The sequence below is a fragment of the Lathyrus oleraceus genome, chromosome 1 (genome assembly GCF_024323335.1).
Source record: "Lathyrus oleraceus cultivar Zhongwan6 chromosome 1, CAAS_Psat_ZW6_1.0, whole genome shotgun sequence".
Classification (NCBI taxonomy): Eukaryota; Viridiplantae; Streptophyta; class Magnoliopsida; order Fabales; family Fabaceae; genus Lathyrus; species Lathyrus oleraceus.
The window spans coordinates 409,527,251-409,554,191 of NC_066579.1; the positions used below are offsets into that span (position 1 = coordinate 409,527,251).

The 26,941-nt window shown below is 36.3% G+C and overlaps 2 protein-coding genes across 2 annotated transcripts; one reads left to right on the forward strand and one right to left on the reverse strand.

The window, feature by feature from the left end:
* The first annotated feature begins 13,591 nt into the window (after window positions 1-13,591).
* Window positions 13,592-18,939, forward strand: LOC127112076 (phosphatidylinositol/phosphatidylcholine transfer protein SFH8). Its single transcript, XM_051046266.1, has 9 exons — window positions 13,592-13,730; window positions 13,855-13,956; window positions 14,151-14,200; window positions 14,285-14,384; window positions 14,496-14,594; window positions 14,716-14,829; window positions 15,064-15,196; window positions 15,553-15,679; window positions 18,870-18,939. Exons 1-9 carry the CDS (start codon window positions 13,692-13,694, stop codon window positions 18,937-18,939), a joined length of 834 nt encoding a protein of 277 aa, XP_050902223.1. The 5' UTR covers window positions 13,592-13,691.
* A 14-nt stretch (window positions 18,940-18,953) lies between these two features.
* Window positions 18,954-19,483, reverse strand: LOC127115833 (nuclear transcription factor Y subunit B-3). Its single transcript, XM_051047277.1, has one exon. It carries the CDS (start codon window positions 19,452-19,454, stop codon window positions 18,954-18,956), a length of 501 nt encoding a protein of 166 aa, XP_050903234.1. The 5' UTR covers window positions 19,455-19,483.
* Between the last annotated feature and the right edge of the window lie 7,458 nt (window positions 19,484-26,941).

A 26,941-nucleotide genomic window follows, 5' to 3' on the forward strand; every position in this document is an offset into this window, starting at 1 on the left:
ATCGGTGTGGAGGTTTATGATGGATATAGGAAAGAAAGTTTCAACTTGAGGGCGATGTTGTTTGGCACAATTAATGATTTTCCAGCATACGGAAATCTATCAGGGTATAGCATAAAAGGTCAATGTGCGTGTCCTATTTGTGAAGATAAAACAGATTGGAAGCGCTTGGAGTTTGGTCAGAAGAATGTCTTTCTCGGTCATCGGAGATTCTTAAATTCAAATCATCACTACCGTGGATGGAGAAAGGTGTTCAATGGAGAGACAGAACAAGGCAGAGCTCCACCTATATTGACGGGTGATCAAATTTTTGAAAAGGTGAAAGATTTGGATACTCAGTTTGGCAAGCCTTTTGCCCACACACTTGTCAAAAGTGGGTGGAAGAAGAGGTCGGTTTTTTTTGAATTGCCGTATTGGAAGTCCTTGTATGTGAGACATTTTCTTGATGTTATGCATATTGAAAAAAAATGTGTTTGAAAGTGTTATCGAGCGCATTTGGGTGTTTGATTATGAGAAGTTTCAGATTCCTATATTTGGTTGCAAGTGGGTTGAAAATAATAACGGCATTCGAATGGATAAGTCGGGATTTTTGCAAGTGGATCTTAATAGGGTGGGATACAAAGATGAGTCTTTTATTCTAGCCTCTCAAGCTAGACAAGTGTTCTATGTCAATGATCCGAAAAGTACGAAATGGTCTATAGTTCTTTTTTCCAACAAAGTAATTGATGAAAACACTGGAGATCAAGGTGATATTGATGTTGAGATTGAATCGTTTACCAGAAATGATCAAGATGAGAATATTATATCAAATGTGTCATACGGTGAACTGACTTTAGGTGTTTTTGCTTTAGAAAGCAAATGTCGCGGTTAGCAAGAGTCGCCACCGACTTTTCTTTTATCCCATAAGGAAAGGTGGAAAAGAACAGGAAAGACCTTAATTTAGATATTTAGGTTCGGGAGGTACATTATACAAAGGGAAGGTGTTAGCACCCTTTGTATCCATGGTTATCCATGGGCTCTTAATTGCTTAATCATTTATGTTTTTCTTGTTTGAAAAAGTGTTTGAGAAATGTTTAGAAAATGTTTTGAAAAGGAGAATTTAACTTTGTAATGATTCTTGAATGAATGTATACAAAGTGGTTATCTCGTTTAGTTTTGAAAGTCGTTTAGAAAAATATAACTCGGCAATGATCCTAGTACGAATGTATGCCAAGTGGTGATTTTCTAAAAGATGTTTTGAAAGGTGTGAGGTGTGAAAAGTATTTTAAGTTATGAATAAGCAATTAAGAGTTATACCTATCCAAGGTCTTTCCGGGCATTTCCTATCCTTAGGAGGGTAAAACTGTCCTTACTATTGAGAAGTAAGTAGTTTTATCCTTTGGATGTAAAAGGGTCATCGTAGGGTCATCGATTGGTCATTGAAGGCAATAGTTGTGAGGATACCTTAGCGTTCGAAGGGACCATCATCATTTAACCGTAGGCTACACCGAAGGGTCATCGAGGGACAAAGGCAACATTCGAGGGACTATGATGATTTAACCGAAGGGTCTTTGCTAAGTGTATCCCCACATTCGCGGGACATGACCATAATACCGTAATCGTAGGGTAACAAAGAGAGGTCCAAGATCACAAAATCAAAGGCAATATTTTACAATTGATTAAGTAGTTGTAATCACTTAAGTAATTAGGTCCACATTAAAATCGATTAAATAATTAGGATGAATCTCCACATTAAAATCAAGTAGGTAATTAGGATGAATCTCCACATTAAAATCAATTAGGTAATTTAGGGTGAATCTCTACAAGGGTATCCCACAAATAAAGTGGAATACCTAGCAAGCTACTTGTTCCTGGGAATATGTGAACCCTTACAACATTCAGCACACAGGTCAGAATACCAAATGGGGGTGCAATCGAGGATTACACCGCAAAAAACAAAACAGCAGTAAGAATGTCAGGCAAAATAACGCATGATTAAAATGGAACAGATCAGATAAGCATAGAACAGAACAATCAAAATATTGGCGACTGTCACATTCGCTTCTGCCTCGCCTAGCGAAGGCCTAGCGAATACTCGCTACATGCTCGCTTAGCGATGTGCTAGCGAGCGGCTGCGGGTTTTGAATTTCAGAACAGTACGACCTTAACCTGCTGCATGGCTTATGGCATCCAATATATAATTACATGGTTCAACATTCACAATATTCAGGCACACTTAAATTCACATGTAAAACCTCAAATATGTTTATGAATTCAATTATAATATCACATGCAAATTAAGAACATAAAGCGGTAATAGTAACACAAACCTGTTTGCAATCGAATCGCAACCTTGAATTGGCCAGTCGGATTGAGTTGGGCGGAGGTGGCTTTGATGCGAATGAGTTTCCTTCAGGGTTTCCTTTAGGGTTGCTTCGAATCCTCTGAGTTAGCCTTCAGGGTTTGCTGCGCCTTCTCTCTATCTCCCGTCTTCGTTTCGTTTATGTTCCCCTTTTCCTGAATGAAGCTTGGCTATTTATAATGCTCCTTTTGTGACCTAATGGGCTTAGAATGAAGCCCAGAATTTTCTGATATCCGCAAGCTTCGCTAGGCGAGCGATATAGCGAGGGGTTCGCTAGGCGAAGGATTTGCTCGCCTAGCGAGCAAGCCAGTTTGGGCCATTTTCTGGATTTGGCCATCTGTGTGTTGGGCCTTTGTTTTTTTGATATCAATGCCTTGAAAAATAAGTTGGGGTGCCTTAAAAATGCCTTGTAATATTAACGGGCAAATTTTGGGGTATGACAGCTGCCCCTGTTCAATATTCTTGAACCGAGAGAGTTAGAATGGTATGTACGCCATTCGTGATCTGGAGGTGGAAGATTATTGAACATTAGAATGCCCCAAAAATTTGCACTTGCTAATCAGAAGTTATTCCTGATGGAGATGGGCTTAAAGATGCCATCCAGGAAGTTTGATGATGGAAACTTCAGAGTGCGTCGTACATTAGACGATATCTGAAGACATGGATGTCATACCGGGTCATACGCTAGACCGTATAGTGAGTTATCCATTAGGCTGTTGACTTCGCTGGGGAGTCAGAGTGTGCTATACGCTGCTGGGGATAAAGGATCAGAATGGATCGTACACTAGATCGTATCTGAATTGCAGAATGAAACGTCTATTAGGCTGCCTCTGGAGGGGTAAAGATCAGAATGGATCGTACGCTAGATCGTATCTGAATTGCAGAATGAAACGTCTATTAGGCTGCCTCTGGAGAGGTAAAGATCAGAATGGATCGTACGCTAGATCGTATCTAAATAACCGAATGAGTCCTCCATTAAGCGGGTGATTTCACTGGGGATAGAAGATCAGACCGGATCGTATGCTAGATCGTATCTGAGTTGCAGAATGGGCCGTATGCCAGGCCGTATCTGACGAAGGTAGCATCAAAATGGATCGTACGCTAGATCGTATCTGAGTTGAAGATCCAAATGGGTCTTATGCTAGACCGTATTGGAGTTGCAGGATGAGCCGTCCGTTAGGCTGTGTCTGATGATGAAAGGGGGTAGTCGTACGCTAGACTACACTTCAGAAATGTACCGTACGCTAGGTAGCATCTGAGGGAATGAACATCCAAATGGGTCGTATGCTAGACCGTCTCTGAGCAAAATGAGCTGTCCGTTAGGCTGAATCTGATGATGAAAGGGGTAGTCGTACGCTAGACTACACTTCAGAAATGTACCATACGCTAGGTAGCATCTGAGGACTTGAAGGTCTAACTGGGTCGTACACTAGACCGTATTGGAGTAGTTGAATGAGTCGTACGTTAGGCTGTATTTGAAGAAGAAAGTAGTCGTACGCTAGACTACACCCCGGAATGTACCGTACGCTGGGTAGCATTTGAGGATTTGAAAATCCAAATGGGTCGTACGTTAGACCGTATTGGAGTTGCTGAAAGTCAGAATGGATCGTACGTTAGATCGTATCTGAGTTGAAGGAGTCATATGTTGGGCTGAATCAGAATGAACCGTACGTTAGGCTGTATCTGATAATATTTATTGTTGTATTTGCAATGAATATCTGGGGTAGGCTTAGAGATGCCACCATTAGGAGAATGTCAGAACGTTTGTCAGAATGGATATTCATCTGGATTCTATCTGAAAAATGTGTCTGAATCTTGGATGTGATCAGGAGGATAATTAACCTGAAAAATCAAGTTAGTTTCATGCAATGTCATGATGCATGAGATGTTTTATGCTTGCGAACATGGTATGCATGTGCATGCTATGAAATGATGTAATGTATATGATGCGGAATGATGCATGAATGAATTATGTGTCTAAAATGTTTGGCCAGGGGAAAATAAATCCCCATATTCTGGTTGGAAATATTTGTATTGTTGACCCTTTCTTAGCTGAGGATACTTGATTTCTGTCTGATGGTGGAAATATCCAACAGAGCCTGGCTGGGGATAGAAGAGATGACCAGTCTGTCTGGTGATGCCGACCTCTTCTGGGAGATAGCTGGTTTTTGTTGGGGAATAGAATCAGCAATCGGACTTGTTAGAGAGCATGGTTAGACCTTCTCTTCGACCCTAAAGTCTTTTCGTAATTGCTATTGTCATTTTATGCATGTATTTTTGGTAAACATCGATCATATTCAAATGCATATATTAATTCAAATTAAATCAATGGACGCTTATGCAGACAAAACAGAGAAAGTAAAACAAAAGCATCTTTTTGGAAATAAAATTGTATTGATTTCGAAAGAGGGCCTATAAACAGGCAATTTGAGTACAAGGAGACAGAAATCCTAGTAAGAGGAAATTGTCAGGAAAACAAAGAGAAAGCCATGCAGAAAAGTCCTATTGATTTTAATTCCACCACCGTCATTATGTCTTCAAGCATCTCATCACCTACTGTCGGATAGAAGTGATTGGCTTGTTCAGTCCCTTGAACTTGGGTGAAGCTGACAGAGAACGGGACATAGTCATACGCTTTAATCCCTAATTTTTGCCTGGACCGCCTTTTCAGGTTTTCAGTCCACCAGGATACCCTTTTTTGCCCAAGCTGCCTTTTCAGGTTTTCGACTCGCCGGGTGTACGTCTTTATATGTTTATCCCTAATTTTTGCCCGAACCCTTTTGGTTCGCCGGGATGCCCTTACTTTTGCCTAGGTACGTCGACCTAGCGGGTCTCTTTTATGCGTAGTATTTTTTAACTATGTCCGCGTTCACCGGATGCGGGAAATCTTCACCATCTATCGTAGCAAGTATCATGGCTCCACCAGAGAATACCTTCTTAACCACAAATGGCCCTTCGTATGTGGGAGTCCATTTGCCTCTGGGATCACCTTGTGGTAGAATGATACGCTTGATCACCAAGTCGCCAATTTGATACACCTGTCTCTTGACCTTTTTGTTAAATGACTGGGTCATGCGTTTCTGATATATCTGCCCATGACAAACAGCCGCAAGTCTCTTTTCATCAATCAAATTTATCTGATCGAGTCGAGTCTGAACCCATTCATCTTCGTTTAAGCCTGCATCTTTCATAATTCTTAGGGAGGGAATCTGAACTTCCACTGGTAAAACGGCTTCCATTCCGTAGACTAAAGAGAAGGGAGTTGCCCCTGTCGAGGTGCGTATTGAGGTGCGATAACCATGGAGGGAAAACGGTAACATCTCATGCCAGTCTTTGTATGTTACTGTTATCTTTTGTATGATCTTCTTGATATTGTTATTAGCAGCCTCCACGGCGCCATTCATCTTTGGCCGGTACGGAGAAGAGTTATGGTGTTTTATTTTGACCTGCATGCAGAGTTCAGTTTAGTGCCATTATCAGTGATAACTCTTTCAGGAGACAGCAGGTTTCTCAAATAGATATTTGATAGAATCCATCTTAGAAGTCGATAAAGTGGTATGATTCAACATATACTGTCTTAGTCGGCGAGCAGCCCAAGCCAAAGCACAGCAAGCTTTCTCGAGCTGTGAGTATCTTGTTTCACAGTCGGTACCTTTTGCTAAGGCAGTGTATGGCATGCTCTTTTCGACCAGACTCGTCATGTTGCCCCAGCACACCCTATTGAATTTTCTAACACGGTCAAATACATGATTAGAGGTCTTCCTTCAACTGGTAGCATCAGAATTGGAGGTTCTTGGAGACATTTCTTGATTTTGTCATTCATCATTCCATACCATCTCTTGATTTTTCTTTTTTAGTAATTTGAAGATGGGTTTGCAGGTAGCAGTCAAGTGTGGGATGAATCGGGCAATGTAATTCAAGTGTCCCAAGAAACCTCTGACTTCTTTCTTGTCTATTTCAGTACCCAGATTTACAATTTCAATTGATTCCTCATGCGGCTGTATGGTTTTTTCTTCTTGTAGTACCAGTCTGGCAAGTTCTCCAGGGACTTCACAATCTTCCTCGCTTCCATCCTCGGCTTGGTAGATCGGATTTTCAAAGTCGTAATGAACAGTAGCAGAATTATTATCAACAGGATCCAGAGTGGATATGGATCGGAAAATTGTTACGTGAGTGTGTGCAAGAAAACATAGCTTGTTTGAAAAATGACAAGAAAGATAAAGAGCGCAATATTTGAATGCAAAAAGTCCATTGATTTATTGAATGTAAATATGCTTATGAAAATGACAAAACCCTTGAAAAATTAGCTATTATGCCCCGGGTATAGACACAATGCTTTGAAACACAAAAATAGCAATAACAATTACTCCTGACTAAAGGAAATCGGGATAGTGTCTTCAGCCTTCCAATTATTGAGTCCGTCACCAATTGTTGGGAAAATCCAGCTATCCAAGTCACAATCGTTATCAGCATCTTCCACAGCATTGACAGTCTTGTCATGATTAGGCAGAGGAGCAGTGATGTCATTAGGAGTCTCTGGAGGATCAGAGGTAGCCGCCTGTATCTTTCCACTTCGAATGCCACTTTCAACACATTCACCTGTCAGTATAAGTTCAGTGAAACCCGATGAGGAACTTCTCAATAGATGGCTGTAGAATGGGCCAGTCAGTGTACCCATGAACATGTCCACTAATTCTCGATCCGTCATAGGGGGTTTGACTCTGCCAGCCAAATCTCTCCATTTCTGAGCATATTCTTTGAAGCTTTCTTTAGATCCCATAGTCATAGTCTGCAACTGTAGCCGAGTGGGCGCTGATTCAGAATTATATTGGTAGTGCTTGTAGAAAGCTGTTGCTAAATCAGTCCAGGTGCGGATGTTAGAGCTCTCGAGCTGATAGTACCATTCCAGCTGTGTGCCAGACAGACTCTCTTGGAAGAAATGGATCCATAGCTTCTTATTAGTGGTATACGGCTGAATCTTTCTCACATAAGCTATCAGATGCATTTGAGGACAAGATGCCCCATCATACTTAGTGAAAGTGGGGACCTTGAATTTGCGGGGAATGACCACATCAGAGACCAGACCCAAACTTTCGAAATCCAGACTGGGCGCCTTCTGACCCTCCATAACTAGCATACGTTCTTCCAGCAACTTATACTTATCATCTTTTGGAGAGTACTGTTCATCTTTATCATCGTCCTCAGGGTTGAAGAGATCAGCATTCTCCTCTTCTTGATCCTTCGGCGTTCTAATCTTGACTCCTGCGGCCTGTCCTTTAAGCCTTCTTCCCAGGTTAATGTAACTCACAGGTTTCTTGTCTTTCTTCTTTTCGAGCAAGAGAGCCTTCAGTTCCTCCTGCCCCTTGGATAAGTTCAAGATCATCTCCTGGAATTGAGCATTTTGAGCCTGGAGATCCTTGACAGCTTGTTCGAGGTCCATTTTTCTATTTGGAGGAAAACTGTGAGAACATTGATCCCTTTAGGGTACCTGTTATGCAATGTTATGTCATGCTATGCAATGTATGCAATGTTTTCAATGTTTAGAGTCCTTGGAATGGTTAGTACAATGCCATGATGTTATGATGTTATGATGTTATGATGTTATGATGTTATGTAAATAACCAGCACAAGCAAGTCACACAACAATCATTCCTAGGTTTTAAGGCTTGCATGAGTTCCATAGGTAAGTACCCTCCCCACTGAAGTTTGGTTGGTTCAACCTGTCCTAGAATAGTAACCGGGTTCTAAAAGGATCTCCAATCATTGACCTTTCCTTAAGTCCACTTCAGTGCAACACCAACTGGTTGACCAAAGCTTCCCTAAAGTCCAATCTCAAGGAGTGTAGTATCGAGTCTCAACCAACCCCAGTCGGAACCGAAGTCAGTTATCTCACTACTTTCTAATGGCTAGGATGAGTCAATTAGGGTTCTAAAGGTCTGGTTAATGCTTTGATGACACCACGTGAATGCCAAATTTTTCCTCAAGTAAACATGAGGAACATCAGGACATCCAAAGTGTCACATTAACCGTAGCCATCATTTTAACCATTCCAGTATACGCCGGATAGTCGCGATGATCTTTTGCTACTTACCTAAGGTACACTAGATCCGGGTGTAGGATCTTTCACTCAAAAATTCCCTTAAAAGAAGGAACAATTTAAAAACATAAATGATTTTTTTAAGGTGACCTCTCTTTGTGTCCCCAGCAGAGTCGCCAGTTCTGTCATACGGTGAACTGACTTTAGGTGTTTTTGCTTTAGAAAGCAAATGTCGCGGTTAACAAGAGTCGCCACCGACTTTTCTTTTATCCCATAAGGAAAGGTGGAAAAGAACAGGAAAGACCTTAATTTAGATATTTAGGTTCGGGAGGTACATTATACAAAGGAAAGGTGTTAGCACCCTTTGTATCCATGGTTATCCATGGGCTCTTAATTGCTTAATCATTTATGTTTTTCTTGTTTGAAAAAGTGTTTGAGAAATGTTTAGAAAATGTTTTGAAAAGGAGAATTTAACTTTGTAATGATTCTTGAATGAATGTATACAAAGTGGTTATCTCGTTTAGTTTTGAAAGTCGTTTAGAAAAATATAACTCGGCAATGATCCTAGTACGAATGTATGCCAAGTGGTGATTTTCTAAAAGATGTTTTGAAAGGTGTGAGGTGTGAAAAGTATTTTAAGTTATGAATAAGCAATTAAGAGTTATACCTATCCAAGGTCTTTACGGGCATTTCCTATCCTTAGGAGGGTAAAACTGTCCTTACTATTGAGAAGTAAGTAGTTTTATCCTTTGGATGTAAAAGGGTCATCGTAGGGTCATCGATTGGTCATTGAAGGTAACAGTTGTGAGGATACCTTAGCGTTCGAAGGGACCATCATCATTTAACCGTAGGCTACACCGAAGGGTCATCGAGGGACAAAGGCAACATTCGAGGGACTATGATGATTTAACCGAAGGGTCTTTGCTAAGTGTATCCCCACATTCGCGGGACATGACCATAATACCGTAATCGTAGGGTAACAAAGAGAGGTCCAAGATCACAAAATCAAAGGCAATATTTTACAATTGATTAAGTAGTTGTAATCCCTTAAGTAATTAGGTCCACATTAAAATCGATTAAATAATTAGGATGAATCTCCACATTAAAATCAAGTAGGTAATTAGGATGAATCTCCACATTAAAATCAATTAGGTAATTTAGGGTGAATCTCTACAAGGGTATCCCATAAATAAAGTGGAATACCTAGCAAGCTACTTGTTCCTGGGAATATGTGAACCCTTACAACATTTAGCACACAGGTCAGAATACCAAATGGGGGTGCAATCGAGGATTACACCGCAAAAAACAAAACAGCAGTAAGAATGTCAGGCAAAATAACGCATGATTAAAATGGAACAGATCAGATAAGCATAGAACAGAACAATCAAAATATTGGCGACTGTCACATTCGCTTCTGCCTCGCCTAGCGAAGGCCTAGCGAATACTCGCTACATGCTCGCTTAGCGATGTGCTAGCGAGCGGCTGCGGGTTTTGAATTTCAGAACAGTACGACCTTAACCTGCTGCATGGCTTATGGCATCCAATACATAATTACATGGTTCAGCATTCACAATATTCAGGCACACTTAAATTCACATGCAAAACCTCAAATATGTTTATGAATTCAATTATAATATCACATGCAAATTAAGAACATAAAGCGGTAATAGTAACACAAACCTGTTTGCAATCGAATCGCAACCTTGAATTGGCCAGTCGGATTGAGTTGGGCGGAGGTGGCTTTGATGCGAATGAGTTTCCTTCAGGGTTTCCTTTAGGGTTGCTTCGAATCCTCTGAGTTAGCCTTCAGGGTTTGCTGCGCCTTCTCTCTATCTCCCGTCTTCGTTTCGTTTCTGTTCCCCTTTTCCTGAATGAAGCTTGGCTATTTATAATGCTCCTTTTGTGACCTAATGGGCTTAGAATGAAGCCCAGAATTTTCTGATATCCGCAAGCTTCGCTAGGCGAGCGATATAGCGAGGGGTTCGCTAGGCGAAGGATTTGCTCGCCTAGCGAGCAAGCCAGTTTGGGCCATTTTCTGGATTTGGCCATCTGTGTGCTGGGCCTTTGTTTTTTTGATATCAATGCCTTGAAAAATAAGTTGGGGTGCCTTAAAAATGCCTTGTAATATTAACGGGCAAATTTTGGGGTATGACAAAATGATTCATATATTAGAAATGATCATAATGAGGGTATTTGGATCAATCCAACCGTCCGTGTTGTTAAGAGACATGTAGAACATATTCCAACCAAGAAAAGAAAGAGAACTTAGTGAAAAAGGTACAGGCCAAATGATTTTAATTGTTTTCTTTATTACAGGTAAAATGACTTTTATTACAGCAAATCGAGTCAGTTGCATAAAAAAAAAAGGTATAAACACAATTATATGATATTTATGCATAGAAAATGTTAATTCTTGATCTTATACTTCACCTAACTAATTTTATGATATTTTAGGTTCATGCTATTGATATCACTACGCCAAAAATGACTTTTAACAGCGCATCTTAGACAGCGCTTTTAAAAGAAAGCGCTGTCTAAGGTTAAAATTAAAATAAAACACGGAAAATGTTCCAAAAAAATAATGAAAGCGCTGTCTAAGGGGGGGTCTTAGACAGCGCTTTCTAAAAGCGCTGTCTAAGACCCCCCCTTAGACAGCGCTTTTAGAAAGCGCTTTTAAATATAGACCTTAGTCAGCGCTTTTGATAAAGCCCTGTCTAAAGTCTTTAAATTAAAAAAAAAATTAAAACCAAAAGCGCTGTCTAAAGTCTTTATTCCCTCCATGTCACGAAAAAAAAAGTTATTCCCTCCCAAATCCTAAAAATCCTACATTCTTCTCCCAAACCCTCAATCAGAGCTTGCTTCTCTTTCTCCCAAATCCACTCCCCCTTCTTCCAACCCTCAATCAGAGCTTGTTTATCCTGTGTGAAAGATTCTTCCCCTAAACCCTAACCCTTTCCCCCATTATATGTATGATTCTTATCCTGTGTGGTTTTTCCACTACTGATTGGATCCGTGCAGGCTCGCTTCATAAACATGCTTCCTTCTATTACGAGCTCTCCTTCCCCGGACGAGCTTCCTTCAACTTGTAAAAACTCTCCTTCAACTTTATTTGTTCTCTCTGTATGAATCTAACCCTTTCTTTTTCGCAGGTCTTAAACCCTAACTATTAAAGACTTTGTTTGTTCAAAATTTCTCAAACCTCAAAGAATTTTTGAACCTTTCATTACTAGTAAGTTATTTTTTTCCATTCGGTAATGTTATTCCTAACAAAAAATGGTTATTTCTACTCTAGTTTCTTATTTAATAAATTTTTCTTCTTCTATTTTAAATTTTGCTCTACCTTGCTAATTGGTACTACTTTCCCTATTCTTTCCATGATATTTTCGTTTTGAATGCAGGGGATGAAACATAAAGTGAGTGTTAAATTGGTTTTAAATTTGGGTGGTTAGAGGTTTTCATTATATAGAATGCCAAGATGAGAAGCTTTTGGTATTTCTTATGACATGATACTAATCTGTGTGTTCGACAAGGATCAAAATGGTTTCATCACTGCAGCTGAGCTCTGTCATGTTATGACAAATCTCAGCTAAAAGCTGAAATATGAAGAGGTTGACGAGATGATTCGCGAAGTTGATGTTGACGGTGATGGTCAGATCAACTATGAGGAGTTCGTTAGAGTCATGATGGCTTATTTGTTTTTAAAATAATGTGTTTCAAATATTGTGTATAATTAAATTTTGATTTTTAATGTCAATAATGGCTGAATGCTTGCCCTTGGTCTTATAGGAATAAATAAATTTGGGACTGCTCTAGTTTTATTGTGTAAGTGTCATGCTACTATCACTTCCCTCAGCGTGGTTGATACCCATAAGAGGTCTTTGGTACTAAGTACATGGTAGTGCATTTTTTAGATTCTATTTATTGATCACATGTTCTTGGGTTTACTATTCTATTCTAATTATGTGTATTTTTATTGTGTTAGTCGGAAGAGTTTAATTTTGAGTACATGGCAGTGCATGTCCCCAAGAGCAACACTGCAACTTTTCATTTCTTCACAAAGAAATTACGGTACAACAATGATGCTGAGGAGGAGAATGCTTATGTCATAAGGAAGCAACTTAAGGTATATGATCCTATAATCCAATTCACTATTTACTTGATGGTTGGTCACTAGTCTGTAGGGAATGATAATTTGCTTTTCAACTAGCTAAATTCCTTTTGATGCAATGTGTTACTCTTATATGGATGAATGTTCTTAGTATGTATTTGGTAACCGTTATGCCTGTTGTATTGGAAGACATATTCAACTTCAACTCTAGTATATTATTCTATTAGAAAGCTCAAAAGAACTAAGTAAGAAATATCCTATGGTGCTAGTTCTCATATAGATATGTTATAATTTCGTAGGACTTTGTCAAAAAGACACTTTCATACCTATTAACTTGGTCCACAATTACGTAAGCAGAACTTGAAAAATAATGTTATAATTTCGTAGGACTTTTTGAACTTTTCATGACCACTGTCGTGGGTATATCTCTAATTCTTTATTTTCTTGCTGCTATGCAAATCAGCCACCCATAAGACTATTGATGAATGACGAGACATCAAGCGAGGACTAGTGAGGTGGAACTACTCAAGTGCCTTCACAACTTACAAGGGCACTAAATTCTTTGTATTGATGCCAATTGGATTTGTCTCCAAGAGGTAAGTATCTATTAAAATTGAAATCAAATTGAAGGAAGTATTGGAATCAAATTGAATTCAAACCTAAATGGGACAAATTTACTTACTTAAGTATTCTGCTTGTTAAGTGTTTCAGAACACTCTGTTTTTATACTTAGATGACACTTCATCTACTTTGTTTTTACAAGTGCAGAAGCTCCTAACCAATTTCTCATTGAAGATAAATGTTGGATTGGAGAAGGAAAATATGAGATATGTTGCTCCTGTGATGGCTATGTAGTATTGAAGATCTTTCTACATTTTGCTACAAGTATTGGTCATGAAAGAGAGAATCATCAATATATGCTCCAAATAATAATCATGTAAGGTTGAATTGTTTTATGCTTTACATTCTAATTATTTTATAGTCTTCAAATAATAATATTATTTCAATTATATTACTTTTATTTTGCAGATTATGAATGATGATATTGATGAAGATTACTGTTTGTTGTAGTGAGTGGTATGTTGCCAATAATTATTTATCTTTGCATTAGCTGTAAACGGAAGTACTAAATCATTCAAATCATTTTTATTTTATGATTCAATTATCAGGGGCTTAAGAATTTTACTAAGTCAGCCCGGGATCTCGTCATGCGATTGCAGAAGGTCGACGGTGACAATTACCCTGAGGTGTGATATCTCATGTCCTATAGATTGCTTTTGCTATTATTTTTTGATGTTACTCAGTTCTTGGAATTTCCAAAGGGGATATACCATGTTCAGTGATTACCGGTTGTTTTTTGTGCTGATACAGACACTCTGCCAAATGTTTATTATAAATGCCGGCACTGGATTTAGATTGTTGTGGAGCACTGTCAAGTCTTTTCTTGATCCCAAAACAACTTCAAAGATCCATGTATGTTGAACTCCATCTTCTAGTTATTTAAAACTCTGTCTAATTAGTCCCGTTAAGCCAAATCAATTGGTAGCTGTGCAGGGACATCTGGTGCAGGGGTGCGGGTTCGAACCCGCGACATCCCACTTATTCATCTGTTTAATTATATAGTATAAATTGCTGAAATTGCTTGATGCTTGGTTCGAAATTATTAGTTTCTTGGAAACAAGTATCAAAGCAAACTACTCGAAGTAATTGATGCCAGGTACATACTGGCTTCATGATGTTTTTATTTTCTCTTGACAAATACATTCTTTAACAGACCTAACACATTGTGCACTTTATAAAGTGAGTTGCCAGAATTTCTTGGAGGTACCTGCTCATGTGCAGATGAGGGAGGCTGCCTTAGATCTGATAAAGGGCCATGGAAAAATCCTGAAATATTGAAGGTCATATTCTATTCTTGGTTGATTTTTTGATAGATATTTGCAAATGTTATACTATATACCAGTCTGACTTGTAATATGCTGACAGTTGATTGTGTTTGCAAAATTTTGTAGATGGTTCTCAATGGTGAACCACGCCGGGCAAGGCAAGTAGTAAAGGTTCTCAACAGCGATGGGAAGGTTATTGCATATGCAAAGCCTCGATACCCAATGGTAACTCTTTGCATGGCCGATTGTTACCTTGATCAAGTGGAGCCAATTTGGTGCTTCACACATTTTTCTCAATGGTCTATTTGTCATATATCACTCTCACTTATGCTACTCCCACCTACAGGTAAAAGGAAGCGATACATCTACTGCTGAATCAGGGTCAGAAGCTGAAGATATAGCTTCTCCAAAAGCAAGGAAGAGTTATTCGAACCTTAGGTTGACCCCTGTTCGTGAGGAAGTGAGTCTTGATCTGTTATACAAATTTCTATTTGCTTCAGATATATAAGAATAACTAATTTGACAGGATATTGTGGTGTTGTTTGATCTACGTAGCTGACTCCATATTGTGGAAAAAGGCTTTGGCTGTTGTTGTTGTTTGTTGCAGTCCACAATATTTAAAGATATTGTGAGACGACGATGATGTAATCAAAGTATAACATTAAGATTCTCATTCACTTTGTGTTTTTGTCAGGCTAAGGTGGTAGGAAAGACAAGCTTTGCTAATAACTTGTCCGGGTATGATGAATACGTTCCAATGTTAGACAAACCTGTTGATGCTGAATGGAAGAGGCAGGTATCTCTACAGAGGACTTATACCTTTAAAGGTTGGTGACTTCTTGGCATTTATTGATGCACCCTTTTGATCTATCTTCTTATTTTTCTTATTCACTAAACTTTCACCCAATTGCACAAATAGGTCTATGATGACTGTTTCTGGACTATGCCACTATAACTTAGGTTTAGCGTTCATGGTTGTAAAGATTATTTATATTGCACTTAAATTTCAAAAAGACTTTTGATGATAGTGTCTGTTTAAGATCTAAACCATTCGTCGACTTATATTCCAAGAGTTCTAGATTTTTGGAGAGTTGGGGATTGTAGGCATTGCTTAGTTTCTTGATGTGAGTTAATATTTAATATGATTTTGTCCAGCAAAGATTAACAATGATTTTCAATACAGGAACACGTCCTCTTCCTGACATTCAGAATACTCCAGAAGGGGTTAAAGCTCGGATTTGGGTAGCACTGACTGCCTTTTTCTTGATGGTATACCTTAGACAGCGCTTTTGTAAAAAGCGCTGTCTAAGGGGGGGATTAGAAAGCGCTTTAGGCAAAAGCGTTGTCTAAGGGGGGGGGGGGGGGGGGGGGGGGGGGGGGGGGGGGGGGGGGCTTAGACAGCGCTTTTTGAAAAGCGCTGTCTAAGGTATACCTAAAAAAATTAAAATAGGAGGGTCTTAGAAAGCGCTTTTGGCCAAAGCGATGTCTAAGGGGGTGGGGCTTAGACAGCGCTTTTCAAAAGCGCTGTCTAAGGTATACCTAAAAAATTTAAAATAAGAGGGTCTTATAAAGCGCTTTTGGCCAAAGCGCTGTCTAAGGGGGGGGGGGCTTAGACAGCGCTTTTAAGATTTAAAAAAGCACTGTCTAAACCTTTAGCAGCGGAGGTTTAGACAGCGCTTTAAAGCGCTGTCTAAGGCTAAAAAAATACGCTGTCTAAGGTCTTGTTTGTTGTAGTGTATTGAACAAAAAGAGGTTGTTGCTAAGAAGACTACGGCTAGCAAAAAAACATACATCTCAGAGATGCTTTTGCTACTTAGTTTTATTTTTTTTTAAGTTATGAATTGGTTGTATATTTAGAATCTTTAGAAGTTAAACGATTATATATCAGTGGATTGTTGTATATGTATGGATTGTTGTATATAAGGCTTGTTGAATGCAATGTGTGAAAAAGGGCTTCAAATTATACAGTTTTAGGTGTACTGCTTCAATATACAGGTTGTCTAAAATAAATAAATAAATATAGCGCTTTTTAAATAAAAAAAATTTAAATAACCACTCACTTTAGAGGGCGCTTTCCAAAATAAGCGCCCTATAAACCCTTTAAATTTCCACTTTAGAGGGCGCTTTCCAGTAAAAGCGCCCTCTAAACCCTTAAAAGTTTCCACTTTAGAGGGCGCTTTCCAGTAAAAGCGCCCTCTAAACCCTTAAAAGTTTCCACTTTAGAGGGCGCTTTCTTTAAAAAGCGCCCTCTAAAGTGGCCCTTAAAGGGCTTAAAGAGCCACTTTAGAGAGCGCTTTCACCAGGAAAAAAAGCGTTGTCTTTACCTATGCCAGCGCCAGATTAGAGGGCGCTTTAAAGCGCTGTTATAGGTCAAAAAAAGCGCCCTCTTTTCCCTTATTTGGCGTAGTGACTATTACAATTCGACACACTATGCATTTTGACAACAACTGGGTATGTCAAAATTTCTGAATTGACATAACAAATTACATTCTCAACAGAAAGAAGATATAAAAGGTATTAGATGTATGCGATTGATATCATATTTAAAATGATATTTCACTAATTTCATCTTAACTTTGAATTAGTTACGTCTCCCTATATACAATGAGTGATACAAGGTAATATAATTAGAGTTTGACTTAACTCCTTACAAAATCGATTTGTAAGGTGAGATATGTCACTCTCTATATATAAATTCTTTCAATATTCTATCTTTAACTAATGAAAGACTTATGATCTTCCTAATAAACCACTCACGCCCACCACTATTGGGCTTGATGTGTGGATTTGAATGGTGGGCGGCCAATGGTACGATGAATAGGCTCGAATATTATAATAGAGTTTGACATAATTCATCCTTAGAAAATCGACTTGGAAGGTGATGTGTGCCACTCTATAAACTCTTTAGAGGCTATATGTCTAACCAATTTGGAATTTAGAATATTTCTAATATACCCCCTCACGCCCAACATTATTGGACTTTGTGCGTGAATTTAAATGGTGGACGGCCCATGATACGATCGATAGGATCTTCAAACTCTAATAAAATTAAAGTTTGACATAATTTATCCTTATAAAACCGGCTTATAAGGTAAGAGATATCACTATCTATATAAACTTTTTAAATGCTCTATCTCCTAATCGTGTGACTATAAATTATCAATACAAGGTATAGAGTTTCTTACCCAAGAAAAATCACTAATAAATTTTATTATGATCCATCTAAGAATAACCAACTAGCCTTAACATTTACAATTTCTAACTTGTATCTCTATTATATTCTTATTTTAGATTAAAAAATTTAAAAACCTTATTTTAAAAATATGAGAAAGTCTTGCATTGATTAAAAAAAGTGAAAACTTGAATATTTATAAGTGAGAATACTCACATACTTATCACATTAATATTTTAGATGAATGTATCTAATATGTCTCTTACAATATGTTGCTTATATAAAAAGACCTCAATAAATACAAAAATACTCTCTCGTATTGATCCTAAAAGTTTGAAGACCCAACATACCACTCTTTATAGTCTTGTAATGTTTTTACTTCATTTTACTATTCATTTCCACAAGAATCTAGCCTAACAGAATGGCCAATGGCTACATAACCTTTTGGTATCATTTTCGTTCCCTTGACCAAACACACTGGAATTTTGGTCAATGTCGTTTTCTCCTGTTATATGTTCTTGTCAAGCTTTTGAATAAAGATGTGAAAGAAAAAAAAATCTAGAGGCCACAGTTTTGATCACAATCGAGAATTTCATATATTAGATATTTAACCACAATTTTGCATATTATCCTCAATTAAAAATATATATTAGATATTTAACCACAATTTTGCATATTATCCTCAATTAAAAATATGATTTCTTGTGATTTTTTAGTTACATGTATAGACAGGTCCTCCAAATGATCTATTAACTTTCAAGATCAAATAATCTAAATTTTAAGTGAAAAATTACACTCATTTTTCTGAATTTCGTTAAAATCATACCAACATACTAATTAATTTGAAAATATAAACTAACATCACATAAATTTATATATACTATCAAAAAAATTTAATGCCAAACAAAAAAACCGTAGATAATGTTTGATCTCGACCTAATAGTCACTATAAAATAGGGGTGTTTGGATGATAGAGGGTGTCATGGAAACTTAAAATAAGAATTTCTATTATCAACAAATTTGGCTACTCGGTTATAACTTCTTTCATAAATTCATAGTCCAATTTCTAATTAACGGAAGTATATGATCAATGTAACACAGATGTATCATATCAACATTGGGAAACTTATTGAAGACAAAAATAGTACACAACACAAGTAACTATTATACATGCAAATTTATATCAAACACACACACATATATATATATATATATATATATATATATATATATATATATATATATATATATATATATATATATATATATATATATATATATATATATATATATATTTTTTTTTTTTTTTTTTTTTTTTTTTACTTTAGAGATTATAACTTTAAGTTCAACTTTAAGAATGCAACAAGTGTTTTGTCGTTCATTGTACTTTCGGGTTGAAGAATTAGTCTCTATTATCTAGTACTTCTTCCCGAAGACTGTGATCCACTCCCAGATCCATACATGTTACTATATTCCATCATCATCATCATTGAAGATGAAAAGTCATAACCATAAACACAACCAACACCTTCACCAACATTCCCTTGACCTCTCTGAAAACCTCTTCCAATCATAGCATTCTTCTCCCCTTCCATTTCCCTATACTTACGCAAATAGATCTTCAATGGCTCAACATAATCCTCAAATCCAACTGTTGTCATAGCCCAAAGAAGATCGTCACCGTTGATTGTTTTCCTCTTCTCTTTCTGGCACTTATAAGAAGCTTCACTTGTTATGAAACTGATGAACTCAGATACACACTCTTGTAATGTTTCTTTTGCTTCTTTCGAGATCTTTGCGTTTGTTGGTAAAGCCTTTTTCATGATCCTGCTCACGTTTGCTATTGGAAGAAACCCGTCTTGCTCTCTGCAACCTGTTTGAGCTCCTCCTGACTCGTTATCTGATTCAACCATAGCTCAAAATCTAAGAAATGGTACCAACTAAACACAGTCTTACAGTATATGTATGTGTCTGTTCACATTTATATACTCCTATGATGCTGACATAGTAAAGTATTGGTGGGAAAAAGCTTTGCGTCATGTACCCAAAAAAAGAGTGTTTAACATTAATTAAATTAATGATTGTAGATATTTTTTTCTTGTGTGGTTAACGAGTTAAAAAGTGAAATATTGGAAATAAAGAAGTAATGTATAGTTTCATAATATGGAAAAATTAATGAATGAAGAGAGTTGTGTGGCGGGTGAATTATAGGAGTGGACAAGTGGGGTATAGATGGGTGTTGATATTTTTATGTGTATTTATGGGTTGGATTTAAGAATAAGATCAATTAAAAAGGTTTGAGTTTTTTTCCTCATAAAATGAGGACGATTAGTTAAATTACAAAAGAACCTAATGAATATTATTTATTAAAAAAAACTAAAAGAAATGTATTAAAAAAACCTTTCAAGCATAAAGAGTCTCTAAACATGAGCATTACAAGATATTTAAAAATAAAAAATTCGGATCAACATTAGCAATAATCAAATAAGAGTTATATGTTAACAAAATAATCGAGTCTCTTTTGTGAGGCAAATTGACTTGATACCTTCCTATAAGGGGCTAATCAATTTGGTTTGGACATGTTTTTTATAAAAAAATGTTTGAACCGATAGATATCTCTATCAATATCTATCAGTTTAGTTTAATTTTGTTTTTTACTATTTCTTAAAAATAGAACAAAACAAAATCAAACTAACCGATTTGATTAGGTTTAATTTGATTCGATTGATCGGTTTATAATATTTTTTTTTTAAACATTATATTTATTCGCGTATTTTCCGTTATCATGTATAAAAATTGTTACCTGACAATGACTAATATAACTAAAATAAGGTCACCATAATATCAAATATCAAATATAAAATACAACCAAGTTCATTATTCCCGATCAAATGAAAAAATATAAGTTGTAATGCCCTAATTCTCTAATGCTTGTAATGATGAATTTTGTGTTGATTATTGAAGATAATTATAGTTAATCACCGATAGCGGCAATCATTAGTAAATTGGAATAATATTCAAGGGCAAAAGTGACTTTTCCTTAAGTCACTATATAAGACCAATAAGAAATCAATTCTCTCATTTCTCATTCTACAACTCAGAGTTTGGAGGGAAAATTGAGGGGAGGAAAGGGAGTTATGTGAAACCTTGAAGGTGGGGGAGGAATTCTTCATCAACCCCATCTTCTTTTAGTACATGTATGAGAAAGTGGTAGATTTTTTAAGATGAATCATTGAGGAAGCTTTTGATCATCATCAATTTTATCTCTAAGCATCAAGAATTCAGGTTTCATCACCCTGAATGTGAGGCTCTTAGCTAGACTTTAGCCTTTGCATGTTAGGGTTTTGTTTGGAATGTTGCTTGAATGAATAATAACTTGCCATCATGTTGAATGTATGCTTGGTTTGAAATGATCATATGTGAATAATTGTATATGTCTTAGTATAAAAATCCATGATGATCCTAATTGTGTGAACTGAACTTCTAAGTGCATTTCTTGTAACTAAGAAGTTTGAAAAAACTTATTAGAGATGCATAGGTCATGGAATAGATGTTAAATGAATTCCTATTTCATGTACTAGCTTTGTAGTGTTTTGAATTCCTTAGCATGTTGGTATATGTTAGATGTGATTTATCATGTTTTGGTGTGCTAGAAACTAAATTTGAACTGGAATATTTTAGATAAATTGCAGAAGAAATCAATTGCACTGTGAACGATAATCGATTGACATCCTGGAAATGTTGTGATTTTTGGAAAAGAATGATAAATGCAATCGATTGCACCCTAGAAGCAATCGTTTGACACTCTTGTCTTTTTTAAAAATGAAAGGCAGAAAGGACCCTACAATCGATTACACCCCATAAGCAGTCGATACCCTTTTTAAAACCACTTGTTTTCACTTGTATTTCCTTGTTGTGTAATTGTGTGTTAGTATTTATTCTTGTAGTGAAATAACATGACTCGATATGGGTGATTGTGGATAGGATAGCCTCGTACACTTGGTGATCATTACTCGATATGGGTGATTGTGGATAGGATAGCCTCGTACACTTGGTGATCATGACTCGATATGGGTGATTGTGGATAGGATAGCCAAATCATCCCATTTCTTGGTAGTGAAAACCATGTACAAGATTATTCATCTTGCAAGATTGTCTATTACAAAAATTGTGTTATTGCATGGTGTTCTTTATAGTATCATCTTCGACTGGGATCAAAAATTTACTTCGAGATTTTGGAAAACATTTTATCATGCTATGGGGACTGACCTAAATCTAAGCACACCGAATCATTCTCAATCTGATGGATAAATCGAGAGGATAATTCAAACCATGAAGGATATATTGCGGACATAAGTTTTGGAGAGAGCGGGAAATTGGAAAGATTATTTACCCTTGATTGAATTTTCCTACAATAATAGTTACCATGCAAGCATCAAAATTTCTCCGTATGAATCATTGTATGGAAGAAGATGTAGAACGCCTCTATGTTGGGAAGAAGTTGGAGATAAGAGGATTCTTGGACTTGAGATAATCCAAGAAACCGACGACTAGATCCGAATGATTCGGGATAAGATGAAGAAAGTCCAAGACCTCCAAAAGACCGTTGGAGTTCTAATATAGATATTATGTCTTCTTGAAGGTCACCCCGAAGGCAAGTTTAAAGGGACCATTCAAGACGAGAAAGTTGAGCCCAAGATACATCGGACTGTATCTGATTATAAGACAGGTAGGTCAAATGTATTACCTATTAGCGTTACCACCTTCGCTATTCGGGCTTCATGATATATGCCATGTGTCTAAGCTTCAGAAATTTGTTCCAGATTTGTTTCAACCTGTCCTTATGGATACAATTTAGGTAGAAGCCGAACTCTCCTTTCAACATTAACCAAGCCATATCGTCGATTTTGCAATTAAGACATTACGAAAGAAGGAAATCCCTCTCGTGAAATTTCTTTGGGAAGAATCACATCCGGAGGAAGCCATATAGGAATTGGAGTCGAATATGCGAGATTCTTACCCTCATTTGTTCAAGTAAATTCCTAAATTTGAGGATAAATTTTATTTAAGGGGGGAGGATTTAATTCCCTAATCACCTGATGCTTGTATTGATGAGTTTTGTGTTGATTATTGAAGAGAATTAGAGCTAATCAACCATAGTGGCAATCATTAGTAAATTGGAATAAAATTCAAGGGGGAAAATTACTTTTCCTTAAGTCACTATATAAGACCAATAAGAAATCAATCTTCCCATTTTTCTCATTCATTTCTCTTTCTAAAACTCAGAGTTTGGAGGAAAAATTGAGAGGAGAAAAGGGAGTTATGTGTAAACTTGAAGGTGGAGGAGGAATTCTTCATCAACCCCATCTTCTTTGAGTGTATGTATGAGGAAGTGGTAGATTTTTTAAGATGAATGATTGAGGAAGCTTTTGATCATCATTAATTTTATCTCTAAGCATTAATAACTAAAGTTTCTTCACCCTTAAGGTGAGGCTCTTAGCTAGACTTTAGCCTTTGCATGTTAGGATTTTGTTTGGAATGTTACTTGAATGAGTAATAACTTGCCATCATGTTGAATGTATGCTTGGTTTGAAATGATGATATGTGAATTATTGTATATATGTTAGTATGAAAATCTATGATGATCCTAATTGTGTGAACAAGACTTCTAAGTGCATTACTTATAACACGTGTTTCTTTGATTTTCATAAGAAGTTTGAAAAACCTTGTTAGAAACGCATAGGTGATGGAATATACTTCAAATGAATTCCTATTGCATGTACTAGTTTTATAGTGTTTTGGCTTCCTTATCATGTTGGTATATATTAGGATGAGATTGATCATGTTTTGTTGTGCTAGAAGTTGAGTTTGAACTAGAACTTTTGAGAAATATTGCAGGAGCAATCAGTTGACTATAAACTACAATTGATTGACATCTTGGAAATTTTGTGATTTTTGGAACAAAATGATACAGACAATCAGTTGCACCATAAATACAATTGATTGGAACCTTAGTCTCTTATAAAATTTCAAGGCAGAAAGCAGTTTACAATCGATTGCACCCCATAAGCAATTGATTGCACCCTTTTCAAACCACTTGTTTTCACTTGTAATTCCTTGTCGTGGAATTGAGTGTTAGTATTTATGCTTGTAATGAAATAACATTCTTTTTCATGATTAATTATGATTGAATAGCTTGTGTAAGTAAAAACCCTATTTGGTTAATCGGTACAAGTAAGAAATCCTAGTTGGTTAATAATGAATATGTGAAATCTAATTGAATTAGATAATCGTATGCAAACTCTGGTTGGGTTGAATCATGGGGTTTGTCTTAATCGGGTTGAATAATCATGGATAACACTAGTTGGTTAAACAATTGTGTACGTATATACTTACCTAAAGCATATTAATTGGTAAGTGTAGATCCTACCCCTTAAAGGAATTTAATTAGGGAAAGGATGTTAGCTAACCCTTCTTGTGTGTGTTCACTTACCTAAAGGATATTAATTGGTAAGGGAGAACACGTTAGAGTGTCTTAGACTTAATGGTGAATATCGAAATACCTATATCGATCGAAATTTCGATAATTAGGTATGTAAGTCCCCAAGGTGGGAATTTCCATAACTCTAGGGGTTAGGTGGCTCTATAAATCTCTTGCCCAAATGGATATGGTCTAATGATTTACTCTGATCAATAAGACTAGCCTTGCCCTAATGTATCTATCGACTACATAGTTAGGAGCCGATGTTCATGCATTGTGAAAGTAATAAGAGCTATGTCCTCTTATACGCTTGTTTACGACGAGTATGATATTAGGTGATAATGGGATCACATATTGTGGGAACTTAAGAGTTTTGATCTCTTAGTTTCTTAACCTAATAAGAATGCATAATATTAGTTTAATTGAGTAGTAGTAGGAACCCTTTGGCCGAGCGGACCCATAAGATTAGTGGGCTCTACTAAGATAAAGTGTATCCCCTTCCATGTTCAATATTTCAGGTAGTTGGAAAAAAGATAAAGGTAAAGGGAATGCTTGAAGACTTTGTCGTTTTGGCCTATGTTTCCACTTTGGAAGTTTACATTTTGTTGTATTTGTACTTAACATCCTTATTATGTATACATTATATTTTGTATTTGGAAAGTATTGTGTACTCTGTGGATGCTATTTAGACTATGAATGTACTCCGTACTAGTTAAATATTTTGATATAATACAATTCTAGACGTGTATTGTATTGGGGTATTACACAAGCAAAAATAAAATTTTAATTTCCCACTGGAAACGTCACTTAGCCATCCTAAAGTAAATTTAAATAAACACATCATGTTTTGACTCCATCGTTGTTAACCTCAATACTAGTTTGACAATTTAATTAATAAAGTAAACAATAAAAAAATATTTTAAAGTTTCACATCTTCTTCATATTGTTGCACTTCATCCATTTCTTATTGTACGAAGAATCAAAATAAAAATAATAGGAGCAATAGGCAGAATCAGAAGAAAATTAAAAAAAATTGATACAATTAATTCAAACCAATCACCTTGTCCTTTCACAAAAACTTCTCTAATAGGGTAACTATAGCCATCGGTTTTGTTCACCAATTTGACGGTTACTAAAATCTAAAATCGATAACTGAACCAAAGCACCTCGGTTTGATTCGGTTTTTGAATCGAACAACAAAATTTTATTTTTCTTTTCGGTTTGATTTAGTTTGGATTGTCGGTTTAATTGGTTTTTTGATCGTCTTACGCCCCTACCTTTTTGTATTGTATTTCATAACACACCCGCGCACACACACACACACGCGCGCGCACACACACACACACACACACACACACACACACACACACACACACACACACACACACGCGCGCGCACACGCGCACACGCGCACACACGCGCGCACACACACGCACACGCACGCACACGCACACACACACACGCGCGCGCACACGCGCACACACGCACACACACACGCACACGCACGCACACGCACACACACACACACACACACACGCACGCGCACGCACACACACACGCACACACACACACACGCACACACACACACACACACACACACACACACACACACACACACACACACACACACACACACACACACACACACACACACACACACACACACACATATATATATATATATAGAGAGAGAGATAATTTAAAACCGATAACCAAACCAAACCACCTCAGTTTTCATCGTTTTGGTTCAATTTTTGAACCGAATCATACAAATTAGTTTTTCTTTTCGCTTTGATTTGGTTTGGATTGTCGATTTAATTGATTTTTTTGATCTACTTACACCCTACCTTTCTGTATTGTATTTAATTATATATATATATATATATATATATATATATATATATATATATATATATATATATATATATATATATATATATATAGTGTTAGTAGTTATAGGTAATTAGATATAAACCCATGCGATGTTGGGGATGAGATAAAAAATTTAAGTAGTATTATAAAATGTGGATTTTGATTTTAAGTATAATGAAAAATTGTAATTGAGACGATAAGATAAAGGTGATAAAATGATAGAGTGAAAGTTTAAGTGAAAATAATTATGTTTGAATCATAGATATGCAAATAAGACATAGCAATTTAATTTTAAAATGTATAATAAGTCTAAAGAATTTCAATAATTATTTTTGTATTTCCTTTCTTTTTCAACATCTCTAAGAATTTATATACTTCATTCTTTTCTGGATGAAAAACATTCCAGATTCAAACTACTTACATTCTATGTAAACATTCATGAAGGTCACATTAAAATAGTAGATAAAACGCAATTTTATGTTGAATTTGTAGTCTAGAAAGGAAGTGAGTATGAATGTTGAATGAGTCTCTATCGATTGGACAATGATTTTTGTATTTAAATATGTCAAATGTTGGTATTTTTTACTATATCATTCATTTGCAATAATTATCATAGATCTAGTTCAATTGAATTAGCCCATCAATTTCAATTATTTACAATTTAACAATATATTATTGGACATTTTTATGTAATGAATTATAAATGATTGTTAAAAATTGATGATTTAATTTTGTGATATCTATCTGCATTGTAATTCAAAATTATATTTTAGAAATAATTTGACGTATTTATTTGTCTATTTGAAAATTATATGTTAAATTTGAAAGAATTGTTTGATACTTTATTAACATTGATATGAGATTTATTATTTGAAGTTAAAATTTTGGAACATATAACCGCATTTATAATTAAAATTACCTTTTAAAAAGAATATTATTTTAAAAAAAATATTGATAGACAAAAAAATATAGATACGGAAAAAATATATATATTTAGCATATAGAAAATAAAATAAGTTGTATTTATATAATTATTTCTACATTTAT